Below are 11,120 nucleotides of genomic sequence, written 5' to 3' on the forward strand. Positions count from 1 at the left end.
ATAGGAGAACCTGTACTGTAACATCGCGTAACTCAGTTGTGGTCCAAATTTTCTCATCAAGGAGATTATGGGGCCACACAGGAAAGTGATCAATGATGTAGAGTGTACCTAAGGAGAGTGACATGGAGAGAAAACATTGTCTCAGGCCTTCACAGAGAGCAAATTGGTCAAGCAATGGCCATGACTCATCCACATGACTGACACTGACAAAGGATCTACAAACTGTGGTACAGAGTTTCAGGGTAAAACCTAAGGGGATTTGACTGATGTTGGCAGATACAAAAGTTACATTTCTTGTTATATAGGTCTTGCTTTATCTTTATCTTAACCATCCAGCAAAAAAGTATAAAAATGAGGTAAAGAAAGTAAAGCCATATTAATATGCTGAGCTGTAAAAAGCTCAAGTCAACAACTTCTGACATTGCCAGTCCTACGGATAACCTATTAGTATTATGGAGTACTGGACTATATTGGATGATTTTGCTGAATTCACGCACCTCCAATATTTAAATGGCAATGGAATACTCATCTGTGACAAAACTAAACAAAAAAAGGGGATACAAATGAAGGACCATTTTGTATCTTTATATACAAAATAGGATAGATATATAGCTCCTTTCTCTTAATTCAATGAGAAGAAAGATTTGTACTAATCATGTTTGGACAGGGTATCATGTCTGCATCCTGTACTTTGAATAACCACTACAAATACAACAATATGCAATGTATTAATTATTGAAACTGTCCTATTAATCGGTTATGAAACTGTTCTATTAATCGGTTGTGAAACTGTCTCATTGCTATTTGTTTCTCCATAAAATAAAAAAAAAAACCCAAAAAACAAATGTTCTCTTTCAGAAACAACACTAGTCACACCAAAGTAGGGACTTAGTCCCTCAGTCTTAACTCAGTCCATCTGCACAGACCTTATCTCCAAATAAGGCCATACTCTAGGGTACTGAAGGCCAAAACTTCAACAGACAGATTTTGAAAGGAACAGCATTCAACCTGTAACAGTGATCACATCAGAGAAATCATTGGCTGAATAGGTCTAGTCTAGACCTTAAAGGTATGATACAGTGGAAGTTGGTAGTGGGTTTTAAACTGAGAAAATATGGGCTCTTATTTGGTTTACCAACAGCAGAGTATTTACTCAAAGAGATATTTATTTATTAAATGCATTTGGTTGTCACAGGGCCTCACTACGCAGCTCAGACTTGCAGTGATTCTTCTGCTTTCACCCTCCACAGCACTGGGATTACAGGTGTGCAGCACTATGCCCCGACGCTGGCCTGCTTAACCCACCCTGGGGACGGGGTGGTGTGGCATGCGGTGCTCAGGATCGAACTGCAGTCCCTGTGCTTGCCTAAGCAGGTGCTTTAGTCTACTGAGCTATCTTACCAGCTGAGTACTTTTTTTTTGGCGGAACCGGGGATTGAACTCAGGCCCTTGCACTTGCCAGGGAAGCGCTTATTCCACTGAGTCATCTCCCCGGCCCCTGAGAGTACTTATTCTAAAGATATGATGATAACCTAGTAACAATAGGAACCTCAGAAGCACAACTAAATTTATGTATATGAAGTATTGCTCTTGGTGATCCACGTCCTTACAGAGGCATGCTCTACAAACCATAGAACTAATGCATGAGACATGCAGAGTTTGGTGACTTAGTAAAGTTATATAACTGTGCAACCATCACCATAATCCAGTTGTAGAGAACCCCATTCCCCAAGAAGTCTCTTTTATTGGGGGGTAAGCAGGAATTGAACTCAGGACCACACATTTTCCAGGCAGGCACTGCACCACTAACCTAAATCCCTGGCCCGAGAAGTTTCTTTATGCCACCTGAAGTCACCCCCCTCAGCTCCAGGAAGTCACTGACTTCCTTCTGGTAGTTGGAGCTTTGCCTTTTCTAGAAAGTTTAGATACACTGAATCAAACAGTACGTGGTCTTGTGTAGTTGACTTCATTCACGTGGTATCATGGCTTCAGTAGATGATAGATGTTCAACTGTCTTGAGCATCTGCTTACAACTAATAATGTTGGTGTGAGCTTTTGCAGAAATATTTTTGAAAGGACATAGCATTTTCATTACAAAGTAATTTTAAAGTATGGTTGTACCATCTCTGATTCCCACCAGCAGTACAGGAAGGCTCTATCTTTTTACATGCTTACCAGCAATTTGCATAAATTCCATCATTCTGAATTGATTTTTTTATATCTTTTCTATTAGTAGATATTGGTTACACAGATTTGGGTTTCATTTTGGCAGCTTCATACATGAACACCACATCCTTTGATTATTTTCACATCCTGTCACTCCCTTGTTCTGGCCTCCCCTCTAGTTGTACATTTTGGGGGAATTTCAACATACATATTTTGATCATATCCATCCTCCCTATATCATCCCTCACATCTTCTTCTCCTTAATGCCTTCTTTTGTCTAATGAAAGTCACTTCTCTACTTTGTCTTTTAAGATTCTACCTTCATTAGGAAGTACATGCAATAGCTGTCTTTGTAAGTCTGGCTTATTTTGTTCAAAACAATTTAGAGATCCATTCACTTCCTTGCAGATGACAAAATTCCATTCTTCACTGTATGTATATACCACGTTCTCTTTATCCATTCATCTGGTGACAGGCACCTAAGCTGGTTCCATGTCTTGGCTGTTATATACTACACACAATAAACATGGGTGTGCAGGTGTCCCTGTAGTATGCAGGCTTTCACTTGATCTTAGCCAACAGGCTGAGAAGTGACTGCAGTACATAGACTTTCATTCTTTTCTTTTCTTTTTTTTTTTTTTTTTTTTTTTTGGTGGAACTGGGGATTGAACTCAGGCCCTTGTGCTTGCCAGGCAAGTGCTTATTCTACTGAGCCATCTCCCTGGGCCCTTAGACTTTCATTCTTTTGGAAATCTGTCTTAGTAATTTTTCCACTGCTAAGACAACATAGCCAATACCCGACATCGAAGGAGCAAAGGTTTATTATTTCAGCGCATAGTTCACAGAAGTTTCGGGCCAGAGCTGGACAGTTCCAAGGCAGGGTGGCATGGCAGAGGGCATGGCAGCGGAGACACAGTCCATGGCATAGCAAACAGAAGGCAGCAAGCATCCGGGCAGCTTCTTTCTGTCCCTTTATATCCTTTCGGGCACCTGACTTTTGGGTGGTGCCGCCCACACCCAGCGAGGGCCTGCCCATCATCCACACTGACATCAGTGGACTAATGTAGTCATCATAGACCCTTGAGCCAGACATCACATAGCCCAGATCTCACTACCCCCAACACTCGTCCCTATGCGTGCATAAGGCTTTGGAGGTAGGCATCCAGCCACACGCCGTAACAGGTATATGCCAGAGTTGTAGAGCGGGACAAGAAAATGGCTCTTGTATTGTATTTTTATGAGGAACCTCCACACTGATTTCCATAGTGGTTGCATTGTCTTTGTATTCTTGATGACGGCCAATCTCACTGGAGTGACATGAACTCTTACAGTTGTTTTGATTTGCACTTCCTTAATGGCTAAAGACGGTGAACTTTTTCATATACTTACTGGCCAGGTGTAGTTCTTTTCAGCAGTGTCCGTTCAATTCACTTGCCCATTTACTGATCAGACTATTTCATTTTTTGGTAGTGTTTTGATTTCTTTATAGATTCTAGACAGCAATTCTCTGCTGGAAGAGCAGGTGGCCAAGTTTTATCCCATTCGGGAGCCTGGCTATTCACCGTTAAGCTGTTTTCCTTGCCATGCAGAAGTTTTTTACCTTGCTGTAGCCTCATTTGTTGATTCTTGCTATTATTTCTGATATTACTGGAGTCCTGTTTGAGAATTCTTTGCCTGTGACTTCTAGTGTTTTCCTTTAGTAATTTCAAAGTATCAGCCCTGTGATCCACTTTGAATTGAGTTTTGTACAGGGTGAGAGTTAGGGGTCTAGTTTTAATCTTCTACATATGGACATCTGTTTCCCCAGCATTACTTTTAAAGAAGATGACTTTTCTCCAACGTATGATTTTGGTCCCTCTGTCCACAGATGGCTGTAGCTGTGTGCGTTTGCTTCTGTGTCCTTTATTCTGTTCCACAAATCTGCATGTCTATTTTTGTGCCTATACCATGCTATATGTTACTATGGCTTTGTGGTATAATCAGAAGTTGGGAATTGTGGTGCCTCCAGTTTTGCTCTTTTTCCTTAGGAATGTTTGGCTGCTCTGGGTCTTTTGTGTTTCCATATCAATTTGAGAAACATTTGCTGTTCTGTGAAGAATGCCATCGGTATTTTGATGTGGACTGCAGGAAACCCGTAGATCCCTTTTGCTAATATGGCCATTTTAGCAATATTAATTCTGCTAATCCCTGACTCTGTGAGGTCTTTGTGTCTTCTGATGTCTTCTTCACTTTCTTGCTTTAGTGTTGTGAGATTTTCACTATAGAAGTCTTTTACCTCCCTGGTTAGGATGATTCTCAGGGTTTAAGATACTGTGAATGGAACTGCTTTTCTGATTTCTTTTTCAATGGGTTCATTACTAGTATATATAAAACTACTGATTTTTCTACGTTGATTTTATATCCTATTAAGTTGATTTTAATAAAACTTATTGTATGGTGCTCCAAAGTTCTGACAGCCATATGTAGACATAAAGTCATTTCAAATAATTCAAGGAAGTTGAAATGCTCATTTATTGAAATGACTTATAGGAAAAGGCCACGTGAAAGATCTGACATACAGAGCAATTTTTTTTTTTTTTTTTTTTGTAGTTTAGGGAAGGGTTTACAGGGTGTTCAGGGTCTCATTACTAGATGGGACTGGAAGTGATCTGCCTGTTTACAGCCTCCCAAGTGCTGGGATTACAGGTGTGTGCCACCATGCCCAGTCTCAATTGCCATCTCAGCACACCCTGGGGGCGGGGCTGGCAAGGCAGGCCAGCAGATCGAATCCCCCCACCCCTGAGCCTGCTTGCAGGCACTTTAATCCGCTGAGCTATCTGGCTGGTCCTCAGAGAAACTTTAAAGAAATGTAACTTTAGTATTTCATATAAGCAGTGGAAAACGTGGATCCAATGAGGAAAGGTTAGGAGATCTAAGAACGACAAGCCATCAATCCCTTGTAAAGAACTCGTTATTCCTAAATGTGTAGCGCAGTTTGATTCTTCAAGCATTTTGAGTATTGCTGTAATCTTGTTTATAATTTTCCTTTGAGGTGCTTCTGAAGGAAAAGCTGCTGAACAGCACTGTAGCACACTAGATCACATGAAGCCAATTTAACGAACTCGGGATTCTAATCCATTTTTGTGGAGCGCAACCCTCACCTCTGATACTTCTCTCAAAACAAGAAGGGACTCGATCTTACTCTGTCATGTACTGAAAATACTAGATGTTTTCCAGCTAAGGACAAATTTCCACAGTCACTCCTGACAAGAACAGCTGTGATTCTCTAATGACCCTATACCAGGCTTTCAAAACCACATGACTGGAAACTTCAACGCTCCGAGAGGTGGGTGAGTAAGGGAAGGAACAAGAGGCAGGAGCTGTGCATGTGGGCACAGTTAAGGGCCAGAAGCTCATGTGTGACAGCTTTTCTTGCCAATTTGGCTACCTGGCCCTTGGACCTATCGCTTGTTTCCTTCCACTGCAGGGTGAGGAGGACGCCTCCACCAGCCTGCCTTGCACTAAAACACAATCTCTGCCAAGGACTAGTATAGAGCATGTGTTTAATGGACATTAGCTGCTGGACAGCTCTCCTCTAAGAGTCACTGTAAGGGGTCATTTTAAAACACAAGGAAGACTCGAGGGGAAGAGCAGTGAAAAGGACAAAGTGGAAATATAAGCTTTGGACACCACTGCATCCTTCTTCCATCCTGCTGGGCTCTGCCAGTGGACTGGCACGAGGCCTGGGTGGCATGTCAGGGATGGTGGTCTCACTGCAAAATGTATGCCCCAGGCCAGGCACTGAGGGTTAGAACCATTTTTCTGCAGTGCAGGTTAGTGATGGCCAAAGCCCAACAGGGTTGTAAAACAGAGTAGGATACAGTCACCAAAAATATTCGGGGACCAATCCCTGGAACCTGTGGCTGCTACCTTACATGGGAATAGGGACTTTCAGATGTGATCAAGCTGGTGGTTTTCAAATGGAGAGATAGTATGAATTATCCAGTGGACCCTAAATTACAATGAATCCTGACAAAAGAAAGAGAGAGACACATTTCACACAGACAGAAAAGAAGGTAACGTGACTGCAGAGGTGGAGGTTGGAGTGATATAGCTACATGCCGAGGAATGCCAATGGCCACAAGAAGTTGGAAGAGGCAGGAGGAGAGTCTCTCCTGGAGCTTCTGGACGGGGCACAGCTGGTGTGTCCCACCCAGTCAGCACGCCCTGCCCAAGGGTGCCACCATCTGTCCTCCCTGCCTAGACTGCCTTGATGTGCCCATTGCTCAAGGAGTTCTGGGTCACAGGAGGTTCCACGTGTCCATCTGGCTCCTGGCCCTTCACATCTCTGGACTCAGAGAGGACAGTGACCATTTCTTTTATTTGTTGTGCACTGCCTTTGCTATGGGCAAACCTCTAAAACCTGACAGGGACCTTTAGCAGAAGATTAAATCTAGAACCATATCTATCACTAATGCACCAAAACAAATAAAATGGAGGAAAGACATAGATATTAGAACAGAAACAACCTGGGGCCGGGGAGATGGCTCAGTAGGATAAGTGCTTGACTGGCAAACACAAGGATCTGAGTTCAATCCCCGGTTCCGAAAAAAAAAAAAAAAAAAAAAAGAACAGAAACAACCTACTTGAAGATAAACTAGGTAAAACTTTAACACATAAACACAGGCAAGGACTTTCTAAACAGAACTCCAATTGCATGAGATACAGCATCAAGAATCAACAAATGATTAGATTAAAAAGGTTCAGATTAAAATGGTTCTGCAGAGCAAAGGAAATGATCGACAAAGTGATGAGACACCACAGAATGAGAAAAATGTTGGCCAGTAACACTTCAGAGGTCTAATATCAAAAATTTGCAAAAACAAAAATCATACTCCCCAACATAGGAGAGCCAATCAAAAAATGGGCAACTGAGACAAATAGATGCTTACCAGAAGAAGTACAAATGGCTAGTAAATACATAGAAAACAATGCTCAACATCTCTGATCAACAGAGAGATGAAAATTAAAACAATACTGAGATTCCATCTTACTCCAGAAACAATGGCTATCATTCCAACAATAATAAATGTTGGCAAGACTGCAGAGAAGCAATAGCCCCTCTCCATTACTGGTAGGAATGTGAACTGGTGCAAGCACCACGGCAGTCAGCGTGGAGATTCCCCAAGAACGTAAAACTAGCAATTGCGCTGGACCCAGCTATTTGTCCTCTTGGTATCTTCCCCAGAGAGGTACGGGTGTCCTGTTATGGTGATACATGCATACTCATGTTCACAGCAGCGTGGCGGGTGACAGCTAAAGATGGGAAGTGGCCGTCAAGAGCTGCACGGATCAAGAAGATGTAGTATGCACACACAATGGCGTGCCACTCTGCCATAAAGAAGCATGGATTCGAGCCATCTGTAGGAAAGTGGAGGCACCTTGAGGCCACAACAGTAGGTGAAGTAAGTCAGACACATAGCTGAAATACTACAGAATTGCTCTTGTGTGAGAAGCCCAAAGTATAAATAACTAAAAATGAACAACATGAAAGACAGTAGGAACCAGGGAGCCAGAGGTTTTGCAAGTGGGGGGGAGATGGAGCAGGGAATTAGAAAGGGGAGTGAAAAGAGTTCAGATAAGTGAAGTCCATGGAGCTACTCCCTAAGGTGAATGTACATACTGTGTACTGCAAACACAGGCTCATAATACAATTTAAAAGAAAACCATTGTTCCAGGTCACACCTTGGGGGACCTACCTCTCCCGACCAGGCCCCGCCTTCCAACAACACATTCAGCTGCAAACTCATCAGCACAGTAACTGTAGGGGAGAGTTTCACCTCCCGATCTAAGCCCCACCTCCGAACAAGGCGGGAGGACACTGTAGAACTGGACTCTAACAGTCAGAAAATGAAATTTCACTATTATTTTAGTGACTCACCTATATAAAGTAGGCCTTTAGATGGCCTACAGAACTAACTGGCTGCTACAGTTGCTAGCTCCCTCAGATAGCTTCCTGTATTTCTACTTTTAAAAGAGTGGAGGATTTGAGATGCTTCTCTCAGGATGGCTTAACCCTAAAAAAAAGCACAAAGCTCTTTCTTTAAAGATGATTAAAAATAAATAAATAAAAAAAAATAAAGATGATTCAGATTGAGATTAGTTTCAAAACACCTTCCTCTGTCTAGGTCCATGGGGGTGTTACCCAGTAATAGCTAGGTAATAAACTATTATCTAGCTAAAGTAAAAGCTATGGCTATTTCTAAATAAACCTGCATAAAAGATAGAAGTATTTACTATTTGCTACAGACAAGCATGAAAGAGAAATCTCGACAGAGTCGAAACTTTTGTTGGAGTGGTGATATAAAGTCTTTAATTTAGGTAAGCACATTATGAAAAAGATATAAAACTGCCAACTGCAGAGTCTTCTACTGAAGAGTTTTTCTTTTAGTTTTCAGTTTTTAAATACATAAGGAAAAATCCCTGATCCCACTAAACAAGCATTTGCTTTTACATATGCAAATATTTTTAAACAGTGTACTTGCCTTGATATGTTCTAACCAATGAGTGGACTCCAAACTGGACAACCAATGAGATTCTTCCACATTAGGATAAACAATGTCTTTCACTTTTTTTAAAGATTCTCGCATAACATGAATATTGTGAATGTCTAAGAAGGACAGTTCGGCATTGTGATATGCGTCATCACTTTCATATCCTCCTCCTGTTGCCTGTGAGACAAGAAGATACATAAAGTTGGGTTTTCTCTTTCATCGGTAACTTATGCAAATACTTCAAGTCATTCTCTCCAAATCTCACCCCAGTCCCCTCTGACTTAAATAGCTGGTGTGGTCTGGGTACAAAGCTGGCAGTTTGCTAGGGACTCCGTATTCAGGAGAGAAAAATCCTTTGCCAAATGATCTCTAATTACTGTTTCTTCTGGATCTACAGGCCAAGAGCAGGTTCAGACAGGTCCTCATCCTCCATCAGTCCATCGCTAGAGTAGTACCCTCGGGGCGAGGGCACAGAGGCAGCCCAATTGAAGTGACAACAGGCATCCTGGCTTTGTAACAGTGTACACACAGCACAAGATGTAGGAGAGGAAAAGGACAAGCTGTGGATCAACAGACCCAGGCCAACACTTCAGCTTCAGCTTCCGCTCACTGTGTGACGCGGGGCAAGGCACTTAACCTGAGCCCTGATGCCATCTCTAAAACAATCAATACCACTTTCTAGGGCTTGCAGGACTAACCACCAGCCACTGTTGAGGTCTCAGGTACTGTGATCCTCACTGTATGAAAACTTACCTTTTACAAAGATGCAGCAAGGTAAGTATGGCTATCCTCACTGTGCAAAGAAGCAAAGAGAAACTTGGAGATGCTACTGAGTCACTACCGAGGCACACGGGTAATGCGTACAATTTCAGACTAATCCAACTTTCACATCCAAAACTTTTCTATGCCACCACGGAGGTCTTCCTGCTCTGCATACACCAAGGACAGAGCACCACACACAGACACCCATGACGAGTATAAGGTTCTCAGAGGGGACAGGTGGCCGCCACCTACTGCAGCACCTACATGCACTCACCAGAGCACAACCCCAACACTGACAAAAAGAGGCATTACAGTTTTGTTGAGGGACCTGATGGCACTCTGCTTAACATGTTCAGGATGAGGCTATAGTTATATGTCCCACTGCAAGGTGTCCTGAACCACTAGTGGCACGTGGATGACTGTCCCATTGGGCAGCCTTTAATTGTTATTATTATTTCTTTTTTGCGGAACCAGGGATTGAACTCAGGCCCTTGCACTTGCCAGAGAAGCACTTATTCCACTGAACCGTCTCCCCAGCCCCCCATGTATTAATTATTGAAACTGTCCTACTAATCGGTTTTAAAACTGTCTCACTTCTATTTGTTTCTCAATAAAATTAATTTTAAAAAAGAAAAGAAAAACAAACCTTTCCTCCCTTTAGCTTTGGGTGTTGCATATTTCATTTTAGCAAGAAGAAAAGTAGTGAAGACGTTCTAGGCAAGGGCCACAGTTCCAAAACTGTGAGTGTCACTGTCCCACGAGGGCTAGGGTTAGAGCCAGGGTGAGGGTACAGTTAACTTAGGGTTAGGGGTAGGTTTCCACTAGGGTTAGGATTAGGATAATGTTTGGATTAGAGATAGGTTTAGGGCTAGGTTTGTGTTTAGAGTTAGGATTATTGTTAGTGCTTTGGTTAAGTTTAGGATTAGGGTGAAGGTTAGGGTTAGGGTGAGGCTTACTGTTAACATTGTGTCTAGGAGTAGGGGTTTTCTTAGGGTTAATTTTAGAGCTAGGGTTCAAACTAGGATTAGTCCAGGGTTAGACTAGGCCGAGGCCAATTATGAGGATTATCATCCTAACAGAGGTGTTAATCCTTACAGAAGTTAGGGTATCAGTTGGGATTATGGAAGGTAGAGGGTTAGGGTCTGGGCTAGGGCTTGTATAGTGTTAATTAGGGTTACACTTACTATTAGGTTTAAGGCTATGACCCTGGCCAAGTTTAGGCCTAAATTTAAGGTTGAGCCCAAGCACTACAGCTCAGATTAGAGCTAGGGCAAGGGTTAGGGTTAGAATTAAGGATAGAGTTAGGATTAGGGCTTGGTATAGAGGTATGGCAAGGTTAAGTATAGTGTTCAGGCTCAGGATAGGAATGGGTTCAGGATTAGGTTTAGGGCTAGAGCTAGGGCTAGTGTTAGCATAAGGTCTAAGACTAGGGCTAAACTAAGTGTGAGATTATGGTTATGGTTTGGGTTAGTTTTATGGATAGGTGTAGTTCTAGCACTACCACCAGGGAGCTGGTTAGGGTTAGTGTTAGGGTTAGGGTTACATTTTGGTTATCACAAGGATTAGGGTTACTGTTAGGTGTAGGGCTAGGCTCAGGTTAGGGCTAAAGCCTGGGCTAGGGTGAGTACTATGTCTAAGATTAGGATTAGGGTAGAGTTA

At 42.4% G+C, this 11,120-nt stretch overlaps 1 protein-coding gene across 6 annotated transcripts in view; it reads right to left on the minus strand.

The window, feature by feature from the left end:
- Mtm1 (myotubularin 1) overlaps positions 1-11,120 on the minus strand; it is a 151,141-nt gene that overhangs the window by 50,227 nt on the left and 89,794 nt on the right. For all 6 annotated transcript variants that reach the window (XM_023706286.1, XM_004646009.2, XM_023706285.1 and 3 more), the window contains one exon: positions 8,691-8,876. In XM_023706286.1, the coding sequence (XP_023562054.1) occupies positions 8,691-8,876 (186 nt within the window). The remainder of the gene's footprint in view (positions 1-8,690; positions 8,877-11,120) is intronic.

Source organism: Octodon degus, unplaced genomic scaffold, assembly GCF_000260255.1.
Source record: "Octodon degus isolate 3935 unplaced genomic scaffold, OctDeg1.0 scaffold00249, whole genome shotgun sequence".
In the NCBI taxonomy this organism is placed as follows: domain Eukaryota; kingdom Metazoa; phylum Chordata; class Mammalia; order Rodentia; family Octodontidae; genus Octodon; species Octodon degus.